At 44.0% G+C, this 21328-nt stretch overlaps 2 protein-coding genes across 6 annotated transcripts in view; one reads left to right on the top strand and one right to left on the bottom strand.

The window, feature by feature from the left end:
• LRRC53 (leucine rich repeat containing 53) overlaps positions 1-9770 on the bottom strand; it is an 81491-nt gene extending 71721 nt beyond the window's left edge. The window contains exon 1 of the mRNA XM_056532717.1: positions 9698-9770. Within this exon, the coding sequence (XP_056388692.1) occupies positions 9698-9704 (7 nt within the window). The 5' untranslated portion in view covers positions 9705-9770. The remainder of the gene's footprint in view (positions 1-9697) is intronic.
• TNNI3K (TNNI3 interacting kinase) overlaps positions 1-20962 on the top strand; it is a 245454-nt gene extending 224492 nt beyond the window's left edge. For 4 of the 5 annotated variants that reach the window (XM_056532719.1, XM_056532721.1, XM_056532722.1 and 1 more), the window contains 2 exons: positions 16677-16756; positions 20577-20962. In XM_056532719.1, the coding sequence (XP_056388694.1) occupies positions 16677-16756; positions 20577-20653 (157 nt within the window). In that variant the 3' untranslated portion in view covers positions 20654-20962. The remainder of the gene's footprint in view (positions 1-16676; positions 16757-20576) is intronic. The other variant, XM_056532720.1, reaches the window with a different exon arrangement.
• Positions 20963-21328: the final 366 nt, after the last annotated feature.

The raw sequence follows: 21328 nt of genomic DNA, 5'->3' as shown, positions 1-21328 counted from the left end.
TTGCAACAACGTGGGGCACTCTGATTTGGTAACACATACAGTAAAGAATCATTGGCATCCCAATGATCCCAAGAACAAAGGGCCCACTACCATACATGAACCTGGCAAATCCTAGTAAAAATAATTAAAGTAGATCATTTAAGTATGTGCCTCCCCCTCACCCACCCACTGTAGCGTTATTCTGCAATCTCAGTAGGTAACGCTCTGCGGTTTAGCTTCCGAGAATCGAGCATGTAATGTCCTGCAGACGAAGTAATGGTGTCTTGTGGTACTCTCCGGTGCACCCCGCAATATGGTGAAGTATCTGTCTGTGCTGACTCGCTATGGCGCGCTTACGTTCCCAAAACTTATGTTGATTATACCAGCTTTTTTTTTATTTTTATTAAAATCTGCAATGAGTGTTAGGACAGTAAAACCATGACTAATGCCGTTCTATTCTAAAGCTCCACAAGGTTAATGTAAGCATTATCGGTAAAGGCAGACGTGAGAAGGAGCTTCATGAGCACAATATTCACATCAGCTTTATGGAGCATTTAAAGTCAATAGCCCTCGATATCTAATCCTAACAAAGAGAGCCATATATGGCCTGATGAATGTATCCGAAGAATAGATTTCTTACACTGTATCCCCCCTCCCCTCCCCTCCTAATAAAATCAACTTTCTCATTTATTGCACTTTTTATTTTTTATTTTTTTAATCTTTTTTGACATTGTGGAAACATTGTGTTTGCCAAAGTATCGAGAGCTTCGCAAAATCAAAGTGTCCCCAAATGAGCCATCGACATTAACACAGCGGAACTGTAAATGCGAAAATGCTAATTCCTAGCAGAACACAAACAATGGCATCGCTCTTCAAGTAATCGGATGCGACTGGGAGGGATACGGTGTATAACATGCACTAGGGCAGCCAATGAGTCTGCGCCATATCGGCTCGAAACTGAATATGGACAATGTACAGGGTATTTTGAAAGTTTTCAAACCCTTTCACTCTATTTATTTATTTTTTATTTTGTTATATTGTGGCCTTGTGCTAAAAAAAAGAGAAAATATGCAAATAAAAAATAGGCAAATAAACAAGTAAATAAATAAACAAGTAAATAAATTAATGAATAAATTAATAAATTAATAAGTAAATAAATACATAAATAAAATAAGTAAATAAATACATAAAATAAATAAATACATAAATAAAACAAGTCCCATTCCCCATCATTCTGCCCTTAAGACCAAAAAAAACTGTGAAAACAGAACATTTTTTTAATGTTTTGCAAGTTTAGTAAAAAGGAAAAACTAGAATGTAGCATGGACATAAGTATTCAAACCCTTTACTATTATGCTTTATATTTGGCTCTGGCTCCTCCCATGTCTCTTGATCATCTCTGAGATGTTTCTACACCTTGATCGGAGTCTGGGAAGACAGAACTGCATGAGGAGCTCAGAGACAGGATTGTGTGGAGGCCGAGATCTGGAGAAGGTGACAAAAACATTTCTGCTGCACCGAAAGAGCACAGTGGCCTCCGTTATTCTAAAATGGAATAAGTTTGGAACAACCAGGACTCTTCCTAGAGCTGCAGCCCCCATCAAAATAAGTAATTGGGGGAGAAAAGACTTGGTGAGAGAAGTGACCAAGAACCATCAGCGGCTCTGGCTGAGCTCCAAAGATTTTGTGTGCAGATAGGAGAAGCGTCTAGAAGGTCCAGAACCATCACTGCAGCCTCCACAATCTGGGCTTTATAGCAGAGTGGACAGAAATAAGTCTCTCCTCATAATTAGACACAGAAAAGCCACCTGGAGTTTCCAAAAAAAAGCATCTAGAAGACTCTCAGACTGTGAGAAACAAGATTCTCTGTGCTGATGAAACCAAGATTTAACTTTTCCACCACAATTTTAAGCATCATGTCTGGAGGAAACCAGGCGCTGCCCATCACCTGCCCAATACCATCCCTACAGTGATCATGGTGGGGGCAGCATCATGTCTGGAGGAAACCAGGCGCTGCCCATCACCTGCCCAATACCATCCCTACAGTGATCATGGTGGGGGCAGCATCATGTCTGGAGGAAACCAGGCACTGCCCCTCACCTGCCCAGTACCATCCCTACAGTGATCATGGTGGGGGCAGCATCATGTCTGGAGGAAACCAGGCACTGCCCATCACCTGCCCAGTACCATCCCTACAGTGATCATGGTGGGGGCAGCATCATGTCTGGGGGAAACCAGGCACTGCCCATTACCTGCCCATTACCATCCCTACAGTGATCATGGTGGGGGCGCATCATGTCTGGAGGAAACCAGGCACTGCCCATCACCTGCCCAATACCATCTCTACAGTGATCATGGTGGGGGCAGCATCATGTGTGGAGGAAACCAGGCACTGACCAATACCATCCCTACAGTGATCATGGTGGGGGCAGCATCATGTCTGGGGGAAACCAGGCTCTGCCCATCACCTGCCCAATACCATCCCTACAGTGATCATGGTGGGGGCAGCATCATGTCTGGAGGAAACCAGGCACTGCCCATCACCTTCCCAATACCATCCCTACAGTGATCATGGTGGGGGCAGCATCATGTCTGGGGGAAACCAGGCACTGCCCATCACCTGCCCAATACCATCCCTACAGTGATCATGGTGGGGGCAGCATCATGTCTGGGGGAAACCAGGCACTGCCCATCATCTGTCCAATACCATCCCTACAGTGATCATGGTGGGGACAGCATCATGTCTGGGGGAAACCAGGCACTGCCCATCACCTGCCCAATACCATCCCTACAGTGAAGCAACATACACCTTAGGATCCTCTGGGCCATTCAGACCTCATCATTGACATAAAACAATGGTGAGAATTATATTGTATTTACAGAATAAATTAGATATTCACTCTTTGTTCATCTTACAGAATCAGGTTGAAGAACATCAATATCTGTAGGACAAACAATAAAAAGTAGACCACTGGAAATCGGTTATACACATTGGGGGACATTTCCTAATCTAGTCTATTCTGGGTATGCTTATAGACCAGCGTATGTGGTAGTCTCCTGTCTATTGTGCTCCTAATTTATCAAAGGTCTCACAGCCTTTGATAAATTCTGTGCTCAGACTTCAGGGTCTACAGCTTAAACTGTATTTAGACCTGCTCCAACATGGTCTGACATTTCAGCGTATTTTGGGCAGATGCGACTTGTCGCACAAAAGTCGCACTTGATAAATTCAGCACCAATGCATTTTCCAATGCATTTCCTTCTAAAATAGACTTGCATGCATCTTGTTCTAAAAATCCTCTACAGCAAAAGTCGCAGAAAAGTCGCACATATTTAGACTGCGGCTTTCTGTGCGACAAATTTAGACAGGGAAAAACAGTCTAAATCCTTTGATAAATCTCCCCCATTGGCCCTTATTTACTAAGAGTGTTGTGTAGGTTTCTTTGTGGGTTTTAATTCCCTACAATTTATTTTACACGGTATTTACTAAGATTTCCCTACATTTTCCACTTTCCCTACATTTTGCTCTTTTTACACATGTTCTGATCTGTAGGGTTTTCCTCAGCACAAATCCACCACATTTTACGTGGAAACCTTAGTAAATATGTTGTTTTTTTTGTGAAAATGTCGGGAACACGCCCTTTTCGGAGACCACGCCCCCTTTTCCAGCGACCACACCCCTTTTTGGATTTTCTTAGCAAAATGGAGAGTTAGTCTGGTTTTTTTTTTATTCTGGCGCAAAATCTGGCGCAGACAGAATTTCTGGCGCAATGTGACAGAATCTGGCACAAAACTTGACAAAACATGTCGGGTTTGCAATAGTAAATGATAGGGATCGACCGATATCTTTTTTTAGGGCCGATACCGATAATCGGTGGAGGTTAGGGCCGATAGCCGATAACTTATACCGATATTCCGGTATAAGTTATCGGCTATTTATCCCCCCGCGACACCGCTGCAGATCATTGATTTAAAGCGGGCGCTTTAAATCAATGCACTGCAGTGGCTTTTGCGGTGCCATAGGCCGCCGCCGCCACCCGCTTCTCTCCCCCTGCCTGTCAGGGTGGTCCGGGCCATCCTTCCTTCCTGTAGTGTCTGGCGGCATTCCGGGTGGAGGGTGAACCGGTCCGGGCTGTCCTTCTTCTCCGGGAGTCCTCTTCTCCACTCCGGACAGGCTCTGGCCTAGTAACGCAGCATAGACGCCGCTGCGCAGTGACGCCCGTGCGCAGCGACGCACCTGACGTCACGGCGTAGCGGCGTCTATGCAGCGTACTAGGCCGGAGCCTGCCCGGAGTCGAGAAGAGGACTCCCGGAGAAGAAGGACAGCCCGGACCGGTTCACCCTCCACCCAGAATGCCGCCGGACACTACAGGAAGGATGGATGGCCCAGACCACCCCCATTACGGGTAAGTTAAATTTTTTTTTTATTGACTCGGAGGGTGGAGGAGGGGCCCGACCGGTATAGCGGTATGGGCAAAAATCCATACCGGTATACCACCCAGCACTACGGTGGGGGGTGCGACGCGGTGTGGTGGGTCGGGGGGGCGGTCACGGTGCGGCGGGTCGGGGGGGCAATCGCGGTGCTGTGGGGGCGGTGCGGGGGGCGGGGCATTATCGGCTTATCGGCAAGGTAATTGCTGATACCGATAATGACCAAAATCGTGATTATCGGCCGATAATATCGGCCATACCGATAATCGGTCGATCCTAGTAAATGAGGGTCATTATGTAGAAATCTAAGCATGTAGGGATCTAATTTTAGACAATTCTTTTTGCTAGTGTTTTCTGACCAGTGTGCCTGCAGCTGTCGCAAAACTACAACTCCAAGCATGCCCGGACAGCCTTCGGCTGTCCGGGCATGCTAGAAGTTGTAGTTTTGTGACACCCCCATCTACCACGCGGAGGTGGCCTCATTTCGGATGGGACCCTAAGAGCCTCCATTTTTTGAGCAAGAGTGCTGCTGTAACCTTCTTTTTTGTATACTCTGTATTTGCACCCGTGTATTAGGTAGTTGTGCTGGCTATTTTTGTTTTTGCTTTGCAATTTAGGGGAGGTGGCACCCTCTGTAGCCGTGCACCCCTCCCTGTTTCACAGGAGATTTTTTAATTGATAGTGGATGCAGCATGTCACCCAGTCAGAGGCCATATGCCCAGCAGAAGTGAGTGAAAATAGTGTTAGGGTCCCATCCGAAATGAGGCCACCTCTGCGTGGTGGATGGGGGACATGTTTTGATCAAAAAATGTGCTAAGAGCCTCCATTTTTTTAGCAAGAGTGCTGCTGCAACCTACTTTTTTTGTATATAAAGAACATTGTTATAACTGATATAAAGAACACTATTGTTACGCCTAGCGCTCCGGGTCCCCGCTCCTCCCCGGAGCGCTCACGGCGTCTTTCTCCCTGCAGCTCCCCGGTCAGTCCCGCTGACCGGGAGCGCTGCTCTGTCATGGCCGTTGGGGATGCGATTCGCACAGCGGGACGCGCCCGCTCGCGAATCGCATCCCAGGTCACTTACCCGTTCCCGTCCCCTGCTGTCATCTGCTGGCGCGCGCGGCTCCGCTCTCTAGGGCGCGCGCGCGCCAGCTCCCTGAGACTTAAAGGGCCAGTGCACCAATGATTGGTGCCTGGCCCAATTAGCTTAATTGGCTCCCACCTGCTCCCTGGCTATATCTGGTCTCCTCCCTTGCACTCCCTTGCCGGATCTTGTTGCCCTTGTGCCTAGTGAAAGCGTTTTGTGTGTTTAAAGCCTGTGTACCAGAACTTCTGCTATCTCCCCTGACTACGAACCTTGCCGCCTGCCCCCGACCTTCTGCTACGTCCGACTTTGCTTCTGCCTTCTCCCTTGTACCTCGCCTATCTTCAGCAGTCAGAGAGGTGAGCCGTTGCTAGTGGATACGACCTGGTCACTACCGCCGCAGCAAGACCATCCCGCTTTGCGGCGGGCTCTGGTGAAAACCTGTAGTGGCTTAGAACCGGTCCACTAGCGCGGTCCTCGCCATCCCTCTCTGGCACAGAGGATCCACTACCTGCCAGCCGGCATCGTGACAGTAGATCCGGCCATGGATCCCGCTGAAGTTCCTCTGCCAGTTGTCGCTGACCTCCCTACGCTGGTCGCCCAGCAAGCTCGTCAGATCGCCCAACAAGATCACCAGCTGTCGTACTTGACCACCATGACACAGCAACTCCAGTCACAACTACAGCAAGTACAGTCACAGCTACAGCAGCAACAACCATCTCCTCCGCCAGCTCCTGCACCCCTTCCGCAGCGAGTGGCCACTCCCAGCCTCCGCCTGTCCTTGCCGGACAAATTTAATGGGGACTCTAAGTTTTGCCGTGGCTTTCTTTCGCAATGTTCCCTGCACTTGGAGATGATGTCGGACCAGTTTCCTACTGAAAGGTCTAAGGTGGCTTTCGTAGTCAGCCTTCTGTCTGGAAAAGCCCTGTCATGGGCCACACCGCTCTGGGACCGCAATGACCCCGTCACTGCCTCTGTACACTCCTTCTTCTCGGAAATTCGAAGTGTCTTTGAGGAACCTGCCCGAGCCTCTTCTGCTGAGACTGCCCTGCTGAACCTGGTCCAGGGTAATTCCTCCGTTGGCGAGTACGCCATACAATTCCGTACTCTTGCTTCTGAACTATCCTGGAATAATGAGGCTCTCTGCGCGACCTTTAAAAAAGGCCTATCCAGCAACATTAAAGATGTTCTGGCCGCACGAGAGACTCCTGCTAACCTGCATGAACTCATTCATCTAGCCACTCGCATTGACATGCGTTTTTCTGAGAGGCATCAAGAGCTCCGCCAGGAAAAAGACTTAGATCTCTGGACACCTCTCCCACAGTCTCCACTGCAATCTGCGCCTAGGCCTCCCGCCGAGGAGGCCATGCAAGTGGATCGGTCTCGCCTGACCCTGGAAGAGAGGAATCGCCGTAAGGAAGAGAATCTTTGTCTGTACTGTGCCAGTACTGAACATTTTTTGGTGGATTGCCCAATCCGTCCTCCACGTCTGGGAAACGCACGCTCGCACCCAGCTCTCGTGGGTGTGGCGTCTCTTGATGCTAAGTCGGCTTCTCCACGTCTCACGGTGCCTGTTCGGATTTCTACTTCTGCCAGCTCTCCCCTCTCAGCCGTGGCCTGCCTGGACTCTGGAGCTTCTGGGAATTTTATTCGGGAGTCCTTAGTGAATAAATTCCGCATTCCGGTGACCCGTCTTGTCAAGCCACTCCACATTTCCGCGGTCAACGGAGCCAGGTTGGATTGCACCGTGCGTTACCGCACGGAGCCCCTCCTAATGTGCATCGGACCTCATCACGAGGAAATTGTATTTTTTGTCCTTCCTAATTGCACTTCCGAAATTCTCCTTGGACTACCCTGGCTTCAACACCATTCCCCAACCCTGGATTGGTCCACTGGGGAGATCAAGAGTTGGGGCCCCTCTTGTTCCAAGGACTGCCTTAAACCGGTTCCCAGTACTCCCTGCCGTGACCCTGTGGTTTCTCCTGTACCCGGTCCCCCTAAGGTCGTTAGGGACTCTGCCTGCCACAGGAAATGCCTCTCCCCCCCTCCCAGTCCCATCAGGCAAGCCTCTGTGTCCCCTCATGGCCCCCGTCCTGGTGTCACACTGCCCCGTGCCAGGTCTCGCCCTCTGCCCTCCCTCCCCATTCCTACTCCTGCTGTTCTGCCTGCCGTTGAGGAATCCCTCCATCCTTTCCCGGTGTCCTCATCCCAGGGGAGGCAGTTACCGGACAAAGAGAAGGGGAGACCTAAGGGGGGGGGTACTGTTACGCCTAGCGCTCCGGGTCCCCGCTCCTCCCCGGAGCGCTCACGGCGTCTTTCTCCCTGCAGCTCCCCGGTCAGTCCCGCTGACCGGGAGCGCTGCTCTGTCATGGCCGTTGGGGATGCGATTCGCACAGCGGGACGCGCCCGCTCGCGAATCGCATCCCAGGTCACTTACCCGTTCCCGTCCCCTGCTGTCATCTGCTGGCGCGCGCGGCTCCGCTCTCTAGGGCGCGCGCGCGCCAGCTCCCTGAGACTTAAAGGGCCAGTGCACCAATGATTGGTGCCTGGCCCAATTAGCTTAATTGGCTCCCACCTGCTCCCTGGCTATATCTGGTCTCCTCCCTTGCACTCCCTTGCCGGATCTTGTTGCCCTTGTGCCTAGTGAAAGCGTTTTGTGTGTTTAAAGCCTGTGTACCAGAACTTCTGCTATCTCCCCTGACTACGAACCTTGCCGCCTGCCCCCGACCTTCTGCTACGTCCGACTTTGCTTCTGCCTTCTCCCTTGTACCTCGCCTATCTTCAGCAGTCAGAGAGGTGAGCCGTTGCTAGTGGATACGACCTGGTCACTACCGCCGCAGCAAGACCATCCCGCTTTGCGGCGGGCTCTGGTGAAAACCTGTAGTGGCTTAGAACCGGTCCACTAGCGCGGTCCTCGCCATCCCTCTCTGGCACAGAGGATCCACTACCTGCCAGCCGGCATCGTGACAACTATTACAGTATAACTGATATAAGGAACACTATTATAACTGATATAAGGAACACTATTATAACTGATATAAAGAACACTATTATAACTGATATAAGGAACACTATTATACCTGATATAAAGAACACTATTATACCTGATATAAAGAACACTATTATAACTGATATAAGGAACACTACTATACCTGATATAAAGAACACTATTATAACTGATATAAGGAACACTATTATAACTGATATAAAGAACACTATTATAACTGATATAAGGAACACTATTATAACTGATATAAGGAACACTATTATACCTGATATAAAGAACACTATTATAACTGATATAAGGAACACTATTATAACTGATATAAATAACACTATTATAACTGATATAAGGAACAATATTATAATGGTATAAAGAACACTATTATAACTGATATAAAGAACACTATTATAATGGTATAAAGAACACTATTATAACTGATATAAGGAACACTATTATAATGATATAAAGAACACTATTATAACTGATATAAAGGACACTATTATAATGATATAAAGAACACTATCACAACTGATATAAAGGACACTATTATAATGATATAAATAACACTATTATAATGATATAAAGAACACTATTATAACTGATATAAAGAACGCTATTATAATGATATAAAGAACACTATTATAATGATATAAGGAACAATATTATGCCTGATATAAAGAACACTATTATAACTGATATAAGGAACAATATTATAACTGATATAAGGAACAATATTGTACCTGATATAAAGAACACTATTATAACTGATATAAATAACACTATTATAACTGATATAAATAACACTATTATAACTGATATAAAGAACACTATTATAATGATATAAAGAACACTATTATAATGATATAAAGAACACTATTATAACTGATATAAAGAACACTATTATAATGATATAAATAACACTATTATAATGATATGAAGAACACTATTATAACTGATATAAAGAACACTATTATAATGATATAAGGAACACTATTATAATGATATAAATAACACTATTATAATGATATAAAGAACACTATTATACCTGATATAAAGAACACTATTATAACTGATATAAATAACACTATTATAACTGATATAAAGAACACTATTATAATGATATAAGGAACAATATTATAACTGATCTAAAGAACACTCCTTAAATATCCATACCTCTAATATCCAAAGTTAATTAGACTCACCTGCCATGTGGTGGAGAATTACATCATATTCCCCAAAAAATTAGCATTTGTACGTCTCTATGGACAAACTCCAGCCAGGGATCTGCAGGAGACAATGTGCTGCTGCTTTCTTACCTTTAGTCTATATATTCCTCGGGTGAAGATTTGCTATTTGATAGGGGGAGAAGAAAGTATCAAGATTAAGGTTTTTTCTTACCTGGAAAAAGCTGATAAAGATTTGAGGAGACGAGAGAGACACTTGTGCACCATGAAACCTCCGCTCGCCCGGTGTACAGGAGTCTACCCGAAACCTGATAGTAGAGCAGCCGATGAAATATTCATACAGAAGGGACAAAGGCTACATGTGTCCAACGTCTCCTACATATTTAAACAGGCCCTAGGTGGAAATTCAACATATAGAATCAATACTACACAGCAACAGTCAGATGATCAGTTACTGTGGACATTAAAAAAGTAACCTTTCTCCATAGCATTCTTCTGTCAAATATTTTTTGGATTTAGTTTTCTCCATTTACAGAAAACAAGAATAAGGAAATCACAGGACTCTATATCAAGACCCAGAATGGGCCCCATTGACCGCTGAGTGCTTCACCAAATATTAGGTTTGTTGTAAACAAAAGATACAAAACAACCAAATTTACATAAATGAAAAGTACAAGTAATGCATCTAATGGTTCCTTCACTTATTCGGCTTCTTTTATTCTTCTTCCTAAACCTTCACTCACTTTAAGAACTGCTAATCCATCTTAAAATATATTACGGAACTAAAGTATCAGGTTACAGCTGCCCATTGAAATAAATGAAGACGGGAAGGGGTGTGGTTGGGAGGGAACAGAAGCAAAGAGACACACAGAGAGACTGCAGGAGCTTGTAGTTGTTGTTATATCTTACCTCCACGTTGGATTTACAGCTTCAATTTCTCATTATTGCTATATTATGTCCTCCATGCTTCTGCTGCTGAAGTGGTTTTGGGTGTGCTATAACTGTATAGGAGGGCAGGATCACTTCTTCTGTGTAGGTGGAGTGTATGGGAGATATCAAAGCAGCTAGTCTACACCCACTAGCTCAGGGACCATGAAAATTTAAAAAGAGGTCAGACCCCCACAAATTAGCTTGTTATCCTCTTTGCTGTGTATAGGGGATGACAATTAATCTTGATATAACCCCTTTAACATTAACCCTAGATCACCAGAGACTTTATTAAAATCTATAAAGAAAAAAGGGGTGTGGCTGGAGAGGAACAGATTCACAGTTTATACTGCTCAGTACTGCTCTATAATGTCATCCATACTGCTGCTGCAGTGTCTTTGGGTATGCTATCGAAATATACAAGAGCAGTATCCCCTCTTTTGTGTATGTGCGGTGTACTGGAAAATCATAGAATCTAGTCTACACTTACTAGCTCAGGGACAACTGAAAATCAGAGATGAGGTCAAATTCCCATCATTTAGCTTCTTATCCGCTATGCTGTGTATAGGGGATTACTTAAAGTGGTACTTCGCTGGAAATCTTTTTTTTTTTTTTTTATCAACTGATGCCAGGAAGTTAAACATATTTGTAAATTACTTTTATTTAAAATCCTAATCCTTACAGTACTTATTAGCTGATGTATGCTCCACAGGAAGTTCTTTTCTTTTTGAATTTCTTTTCTGTCTGACCACAGTGCTCTCTGCTGACACCTCTTCCTATGTCAGGAACTGTTCAGCAATATCAAGGAAAGACTTCAAAGGAACCCGGCTCCACAGCGCTGAACGACCACAACAGGTGAACCATAAAAGGTAGTTTATTTAACCAGAATGCAACGCGTTTCGCTGCGCATGCGCAGCGAAACGCGTTGGATTCTGGTTAAATAAACTCCCTTTTATGTTTCACCTGTTGTGGTCGTTCAGCGCCGTGGAGCCGGGTTGTGTATAACGTTACACAACCACCCAGGGTGAGCAATTTATCTATATTGTTACCTCACTACGGGATCTCAACGTTACTACTCTGTGGAGCGCCTGTCTCTTTTATCTCAGGAACTGTCCAGAGCAGGAGAGGTTTGCTATGGGGATTTGCTCCTACTCTGGACAGTTCCCGACATGGACAGAGATGTCAGCAGAGAGCACTGTGGACAGACAGAAAGAAATTCAAAAAGAAAAGAACTTCCTCTGGAGCATACAGCAGCTGATAAGTACTGGAAGGATTAAGATTTTAAAATAGAAGTCATTTACAAATCTGTTTAACTTTCTCGCACCAGTTGATTTAAAAAAAAAAAAAAATGGTTTCCAGGGGAGTACTCATTTACATTATTGAGCTAACCCCTATAACATTAACCCTAAACCACCAGGGTCTTTATTTAAAGGGGTACTTCGCCCCTAGACATCTTATCCCCTATCCAAAGGATAGGGGATAAGATGTCAGATCGCCGGCGTCCCGCTGCTGGGGACCCCCGGGATCTCCGCTGCGGCACCCACCTGTAGCGGCTTCCGAAATCGCTGGAGGTCCTCACGCTAAGTCCATCCCGACCACGGGGGCTGAAGATCGTGATGTCACGACTCCGCCTCGTGTGATGTCACACCCCGCCCCCTCAATGCAAGTCTATGGGAGGGGGCGTGACATCTGTCACGCCCCCTCCCATAGACTTGCATTGAGGGGGCGGGGTGTGACGTCACACGGGGCGGAGTCGTGACATCACGATCTTCCGGGAGCCGCTACAGGTGGGTGCCGCAGCGGAGATAATACTTTATTAGATCCTAACATAAACCATGAATATGACTTTTTCTTCTGTAGACCACCAGGGATTATTGTTTATTAACCCCCTACACTTTCCGGACAATAGTATGTCCCTTAAGGGATAGTAACATGGGGGGTGGGGGGACAGGGGTATCATATATCCTTACCAACCTCCTTCCTGTTGTCCGGGCCTCTTCTCCTATAGCCCCGCCTCTAAAGATGATGTCACTAGAGGCTGGACTACAGAAGAAGGCCATAAGGGAAGAGGTTGATAAGTATGGGCCTGTGCGTTTTTAGCGTGTCTTTTTGTTTTGAAAAGGCATGTTAAAAATGTATAACATGAGCAGACCCTTTCTGCCAGTGTGTTCCGAAACAGGGAGCCTACAGCTGTTGTTTAACTACAATCCCCATTATTCTCAGAGAGACAAAGTCTGTCTGGGAATGATGGAGGTTGGAGTTTAGCAACCGATGGAGGCTCACTGTTGCTAAACTACAGCTACCATCATTCCCAGACAACCTTTGGCTGTCTTGAAATGATGGGAGTTGTAGGTTAGCAACAGCTGGAGGCTCCCTATTGCTAAACTACAACTGCCATCATTCCCAGAAAGGCAAAGGCTGTCTGGGAATGATGGGGGTTGTAGCTTAGCAACAGTGAGCCTCCAGCTGTTGCTAAACTACAACCCCCATCATTCTCAGACAGCCAAAGGAATCTGCAGTAAATGTACGTGTACCATCTTGGTAAAAGTAAATAAATGAACTACCAGTCATATCCCAGAAAGGATTTCATCATTACACAACTAGACCAAATGTAGGATCTCGACCGGATCAAAGTGAAACCCGGCGTAAAGCGCATGTTTACATTCAAAAGTGTTTTTTTGGTTTCTTTTTTTATATTTTTTTTTATGTTTTTTTTTTTTTTTTATGTTTATAACCTGATTGCCTCCAATTACATCTCCTTGACTGTTGTCTGTGATGTGTTCCCTATTATTAGCTCCTACGCTCATTATTACAAGTGACTTAAGTTCCCTGATTAATTAATCACTAAAGATATTTTAAGACACTTATGTTAATATACTTTCCCTTTGATTTGCAAATAATAAAAACATTTCTACTTCTGCTGACAGATCCTCGCAGGTTACAGTAATTACGCCTGCCTTTTGATGGCGGCACCAATTAGACATTTTCACTATGTAAAAAAAAAAAAAGTTAAAGTTAAAAGTACAGAAAGTAAAATTATTCCATTAAAGGGGTTGTTCACCATTGGAAAATGAATCTTCTTTATTATTTTCTCGGAAACATCATCAACTCTAGTCCAAGGTTCAAAGTGATTGCAAGGATGGGACGGAAGGTTTCTTTTTCTTTGCTGGGAACAGCACCACTTTTGTCCAGTGGTTGTATCTGGAATTACAGCTCAGTTGCATTAACCCCTTCATGTTGCAGCCAATTTAAAAGGGGTTGTCCAACATAAGGTGTCTTTAGTAATTACCTGTCAGACAGTAATGGACATGTTTAGCAAAGATCAAAGCTTGTGTTGGTGGTAAATGCTTTTGGTTTGTTTGTGTAAACAGGCTATTTCCTGTTTGTGTTCCCTCCATCCAACTACAATTTCCAGGATTCCTTGTTTCCAGGTGGGAGCTGACTTATCTCCTCCCCACACATAGGTGACCCCATCCATTACAGCACAGCTGAGCTCCCTTCCATGTGTGCTGTGCTTGAAACTGCAAATCCCTGCAGCCCTGTGGAGAATGATCTCCCACCCAGTGGTCGCTCCACACATTGAAGCACTGACATGCTCCCTTTGCACACCTCACTAGTGATGTAATGTCAATGCAACATGGTAAAACCTGAGATGACACTGATTTTGTATGCTGCTAAAAATAAAATGGGGAAAAGATCACATAAGAATTATGAGACCACCATCAAACACAGGTACAGACAATATATTATGAACTATACTAACCTTACAGCTCCTGGAATATCCATTTAGAATTTGTGTTATCAGCTTTTCCTTTTCTTTTTCTAATAGCCATAACTGTTTCAATTTTATATCTACAGATCCATATGAGAAACTGTTTATTAAAGGGGTACTCCCATAGAAACTTTTTTTTTTAAATCAACTGGTGCCAGAAAGTTAAACAGATTTGTAAATTACTTCTATTAAAAAATCTTAATCTTTCCAGTACTTTTTAGGAGCTGTATGCTACAGAGGAAATTGATTTATTTTTGGAACACAGTGCTCTCTGCTGACATCATGACCACAGTGCTCTCTGCTGACATCTCTGTCCATTTTAGGAACTGTCCAGAGCAGCATATGTTTGCTATGGGGATTTTCTCCTACTCTTGACAGTTGCTAAAATGGACAGAGGAGTACCCCTTTAAGAGACTGATTTTACCACAAAATCTTGGGGTGCAAATAAAATAAATGAATACAATTGTGGGGTTGGAAAAAAAACTTTTGGGGAAGTTTCATTTTTTATTTAGTACATAATTTTGTTGGTCAATACGATTACAATATTATACAATTATTTTACTACTTAAAAAAATAAAACTTAAAAAACACACAAATGCAAATAGGCCTAAAATTGCAATATTTTGTCGACAACATTTTTATTTTTTTTTTCAAACGTATACAGTATACAGAACTGGGCTCATTTTTTGCAACGTGATCTGTAGTTTTCTTGACTCACTTTTTGGTTTGTTGGGATTTCATGATCAATTTTTATTATTGTTTTTCTGATTTATGATATGAATTTTTTTTTCATTAACACTGTTCACGATTTGGGATCATAACATCATATTTTATTAGTTTTGACTTTAGTTTGGATTTTTTTACCAATTTTTTGTTTTTTTTTGTTAAAATTTTTCATTTGAAAAATAGGAAAAGTGGGGTAAGCTGAATTTTTATTAGAAGAGGGGCTTTTTATATGTTTTTGTAATGTGATGTATGTACACAGTGACCTCACCAGCAGAATAGTGAGTACAGCTCTGGAGTATAATGCAGGATATAACTCAGGATCAGTACAGGATAAGTAATGTAATGTATGTACACAGTGACCTCACCAGCAGAATAGTGAGTACAGCTCTGGAGTATAATACAGGATATAACTCAGGATCAGTACAGGATAAGTAATGTAATGTATGTACACAGTGACCTCACCAGCAGAATAGTGAGTACAGCTCTGGAGTATAATACAGGATATAACTCAGGATCAGTACAGGATAAGTAATGTAATGTATGTACACAATGACCTCACCAGCAGAATAGTGAGTACAGCTCTGGGGTATAGTACACGATATAACTCAGGATCAGTACAGGATAAATAATGTAATGTATGTACACAGTGACCTCACCAGCAGAATAGTGAGTACAGCTCTGGAGTATAATACAGGATATAACTCAGGATCAGTACAGGATAAGTAATGTAATTTATGTACACAGTGACCTCACCAGCAGAATAGTGAGTACAGCTCTGGAGTATAATACAGGATATAACTCAGGATCAGTACAGGATAAGTAATGTAATGTATGTACACAGTGACCTCACCAGCAGAATAATGTGTACAGCTCTGGGGTATAATACAGGATATAACTCAGGATCAGTGCAGGATAAGTAATGTAATGTATATACACAGTGACCTCACCAGCAGAATAGTGAGTACAGCTCTGGAGTATAATACAGGATATAACTCAGGAACAGTACAGGATAAATAATGTAATGTATGTACACAGTGGGGGACATGTATCAAAGATTTTACCCCTGTTTTGTGTGTATTTTTTTGCACAAGCCCTTTTTTTTGCGCATTTTTTTGCGCACATTTTGGTAGAGCATGTCCTCCAGATGTGGCTGAATCAGGGTACCTTGGAGTGACATCTATAGTACACATGGATTTATTAACTGCATACTTTTTATTTACACCAAAAATTTTGCCGCAAGAGCTGTTTTTTTAGCGCAAATATAAGCCGTCTTGGACTTAACGTAGCAAGATGCTCTAAATCATCGATTCTATTTTCCAAAGAGTGGATTGAGGAGATCACTATATTCACCCGCAATTTATGTAGCTCATTGCGCTTGATTGATAAATTTAGCGCTTCTGCGCATAATTTAGAATTTGGGAAAAGGGGTAAAATGCTTCTACCAATACACAAATAATGATACTTTTTTGGCAGAAGTTTAAAGGTAAACACACCCTTAAAAAGTTACTGAAATGTCTTTGTTTTTCTGAGATAACATTTTAGCTGTCATTATTTCCTCTTGGTATTTTGTAGCACAGATTCCGCCTCCGGTCATGGTCTGACCTTAGAAGAAATGAGGAAAAATTTCCAGTATCCACCGATGGACAAGAACGGTAAGTACAGATGTCCCCGAACAAGTAAGAACATAATTATTGTGTTGTTCTGCATTGAGAAGGACTAAAAATCTGAACATTTATTTTAAGACAAGTACAATATGTTATTTCTAGCGGAAGCTCAGACTCCTTTCTCTGAAATAAACAGATTGAAGCAGTCATCTGGAAGACTAAGGAAAAAGTGTAGATCTACAGTAAATAATGGTTGGAGCGATTTACGGGGGGTGAACAAAATAAGTAGAACACCAACTAAAGATCACACGAAAGGTGTTTACGGACACCAAGTGCAATGTTTAAAGGGGTACTCCACTGGCCAGCGTTTGGAACCAAATGTTCCGAATGCAGTTCTTGCTCTGCGGGGGTCGGCCATGCCCCTCATGACATCACGGCCATGCCCCCTCAATGCAAGTCTATGGGAGGGGGCGTGATGGCCGTCACGCCCTCTCCCATTGACTTGCATTGAGGGGGCATGGTCGTGGCATCATGAGGGATGTGTTCCGAATGCTGGCCAGTGGAGTACCCCTTTAAACTCACAAAAGTCTTTTTGTTTAAATTGAAACTTGGCATTTTTTTTTTTTTTGCATTAAAGGGGTATTCCAGGAAAAAACTTTCTTTTTTATATATCAACTGGCTCCAGAAAGTTAAACAGATTTGTAAATTACTTCTATTAAAAAAAATCTTAATCCTTTCAATAATTATCAGCTGCTGAAGTTGAGTTGTTGTTTTCTGTCTGGCAACAGTGCTCTCTGCTGACACCTCTGCTTGTCTCGGGAACTGCACAGAGTAGAAGAGGTTTGCTATGGGGATTTGCTTCTAAACTGGGCGGCTCCCGAGACAGGTGTCATCAGAGAGCACTTAGACAGGAAAGAACAACTCAACTTCAGCAGCTCATGGGTACTGAAAGGATTAAGATTTTTTTAATACAAGTAATTTACAAATCTGTTTAACTTTCTGGAGCCAGTTGATATATAAAAAAAAGTTTTTTCCTGGATAACCCCTTTAAGCAACCACATTTTGGATGTTCTGCATCTGCTTTATACTTTGAATAGACAGGATATGAGCTTAGTGAGGTGTGGACTGTGTACTACAGGTCATTTATTGTATATATTTATCACCTATTACTAATACAGATGATTATTCCTTGACTGACGCAGGCAGTTGAAATCTACTGCTAACATTGTTCTCAATAATGCCCCCTAGAGGCCCAGTAATATATAAGGGTGACTGGGTAACCAAGGTAGAGGCTTCACTTCTTTTTCGTGCTCCTCAGACCATGATCCAATGCACGGAGTTGTGTGGATTGTCCTCTTGGAAGATTTCATTATTATCTAGGAACAAAGTCAGGACCATGGGATGGAGTTGGTATTTCAGAATATTCTCGGACCATTCCCAACTTGCTGTGCGGCCCGAGACAATACATTACAAGTCAGGGGATGAAAGGGGGCTTGGCTGCTATGTCTGTTGTGTGGGAAGACAGCCCCCTGATGACGTTACCGGCGCACATGTGCGTGTATTCATCATCACACAGATCCACAGCTTGTATGTCAGGTTGTGCTGTGCTGCAATGGGTGGGGTGACCGTTGTGTGGGAGGGAAATAAGTCACCTCGCACCTTGAAATAAAGGATCCTGGGGATTGTAGTCTGAGGCAGGCCACAGAATCAGAAAGTAGCCAGTTCCCATAAAACAAGACAGCAGTGGCGTGATTGGGGACACAGGACACAGCCATTTACCACCAACACAAGTACAATTTGTTGGTAGACATGTCCATTACTGTATGACACTTAAAGGGGTACGCTACGGAAGTATGCATATAAAAAAAAAGCTCAAAAGTCACCACGCTACCTGGATATGTTCCCAGTAAATCGCCCTGCCTGATATGCATGGTTCCTGTGGCCCATGTTGTTTTCTCTGGCTGCTTGATATTCTCTGCCATCCTTCCCTCCCTTTGTCTCATATACACTACATTTCCCGGGGATCATTAAAGCTCTGCTCTGCCATCCAGGTCCCTCTCTGAGAGCAGCCCCCGCCCTCCTGCTCTGAGCAGCAGAGATAAGTTCAGTGTGTGATTGGCTATAGCCGCACCCACCTTCCAGTTCTCAGCACTAAAGGGAAAACGTGTCATCAGTGCAGGGCAGAAACCATGTGGTCTATGTCTCTCAGTAGGGTGGGGGCTGCTTTCAGAGAAGGATTTGGACAAAGACACAGAAAATGGCAGGATGATGTATAAGGGGAAACTTCTCTAGATAGCTAATAAATTATGTATATGAAATCGAATAGGTTGGGGAGAGGGTAAGAATGGGCTTTAGGTTTAATTCCCAGAAGAACCTCTTTAATTACTAAAGTCACCCCCTTTAAGGTTGTCAGCCTTTTTGGTTATAATTCAACAAATTGCTCTTCTTTCCCTGGTATCAAGCTTTAACTTTTGACCACAGCTACATCTGTTGGCAGCTGCTTTGTAGGTCTTTGTGAACTGAGATATGATCAAGGAAACGGTAGATCTCAACAAACCCATCAACATGGGTCACAGATGCCCCAACCAGGCATGCACCAACATTGATTCCTTTTTGGAACCCTTTAATAAAGTTCATCAACAACAATAGAAGCTAAAGGCCTGGAAAAAAAAGTGTCTGCTAATAGTGATTGCGGGTGTGTCAGTAAGAGTTCATGCTGACTGTAGAAATAGGGATGTCCTAGTTATTTTCTCCAACTACTATATGTTTACAGTTCTCCAGTTTGGACAATTCATTTTTTTTTCTGTTCAGACCCCTCAGAAAATAAGTAATTCATTAGGTTATGCTACTGCTGGGACCTCCAGTAGACTAAGCTAACAATGCGTGTTCAGTTTCCCTGCAATGCCCCCACAGGAGAAGTGATGCATTACTCATTTATCATTAAAGGGGTACTTCACTGCAAGACATCTTATCCCCTATGCAAAGGATAGGGGATAAGATGTCAGATCGCAGGGGTCCCGCTGCTGGGGACCCCCGGGATCTCGGCTGCAGCACCCACCTGTACGGCTTCCGGCAACGCTGGAGGCTTCGGATCCTGACCACAATGGCGGAAGAGCATGACGTCACAACTCCGCTCCGTGTGACGTCACGCCCCGCCCCCTCAATGCAAATCTATGTGAGGTCCGTCACACCCCCTCCCAAAGACTTGCATTGAGGGGGCGGGGCATGACATCACACAGGGCGGAGTCGTGACGTCACGCTCTTCCGCCATTGTGGTCGGGATCCGAAGCCTCCAGTGTTGCCGGAAGCCGTACAGGTGAGTGCTGCAGCTGAGATCCCGGGGGACCCCTGCGATCCTTTGGATAGGGGATAAGATTTCTAGGGGCGGAGTACCTCTTTAAAGGGGTACTTCACCGCAAGACATCTTATCCCCTATGGAGGGGGCGTGGTGTGATGTCCGGAGAGGGTGTGGTGTGACGTCACGACCACTGCCGCCAGAACCCAGCATTCATTTAGAAAACCGGATGCTGTATGGAGATCGCGGGGGTCCCAGCAGCGAGAACCCCGCGATCAGACATCTTATCCCCTATTTTTTGGATAGTGGATAAGATGTTTAGCAGTGGAGTACCCCTTTAAAATCTATTTAGCCAGCTCATCAGCTCGAGCAACAAATCGGTAAGAAGGAGCGGGAGATTAATTGGCTATAGTTGTGTTTTAACTTGTTTGAATGCAAACGTATAGATTTCCAGTGTTAGTCAGGGTGCAATGTAGGTTACAGCTATGTGGCTAATGCTACCAGAAAACACGTGTCTGGAACGTGACCCATCTCAGAGACATCACATTTACTTTATTTCTGTTCATTTAACAGGTTATGTGTCTGATCCCATGAGCACAATGCGGTTTCATTCTTGCTGCAGGAGCAGCAGTTTCGAAGACAGTAACTGACAGATGGAGCTGTAACCGGGTATCCCGGTAAAAGGGCGAGCACACCGCCACCTGACAGCCCGGAGGGAAGTGTTCACTCGCGACACTCATCTTTTTTTATTTATGTCGGATAATTCATCTTTATGGTTTTGTTTTGCTCTTGTCTCATTACAAGATATGGCTTTGAGCTTTTATCAAATGTAACCTGGAAATAACACTCACATCTTTGTAATGTTATCTAACATCAGCCTGGTGGAATTCTACCTTGTAACTTTCTTAAAGGGGTACTCCCGTGGAAAACTTTTTTTTTTTTTTTTTTTTTTTTTTTATCAACTGGTGCCAGAAAGTTAAAAAGATTTGTAAATTACTTCTATTGAAAAATCTTAATCCTTCCAGTACTTATTAGCTGCTGAAAACTACAGAGGAAATGATTTTCTTTTTGAAAAACAGAGCTCTCTGCTGAGATCACGACCACAGTGCTCTCTGCTGACATCTCTGTCCATTTTAAGAACTGTCCAGAGTAGGAGAAAATCCCCATAGCAAACATATGCTGCTCTGGACAGTTCCTAAAATAGATAGAGGTGTCAGCAGAGAGCACTGTGGTCGTGATGTCAGCAGAGAGCTCTCTGTTCCCAAAAGAAAATAATTTTCTCTGTAGTATACAGACCCTAAAAAGTACTGGAAATATTAAGATTT

This window comes from Hyla sarda, chromosome 7, assembly GCF_029499605.1.
Source record: "Hyla sarda isolate aHylSar1 chromosome 7, aHylSar1.hap1, whole genome shotgun sequence".
In the NCBI taxonomy this organism is placed as follows: Eukaryota; Metazoa; Chordata; class Amphibia; order Anura; family Hylidae; genus Hyla; species Hyla sarda.
This window is presented reverse-complemented; position numbering and strand designations above follow the sequence as displayed.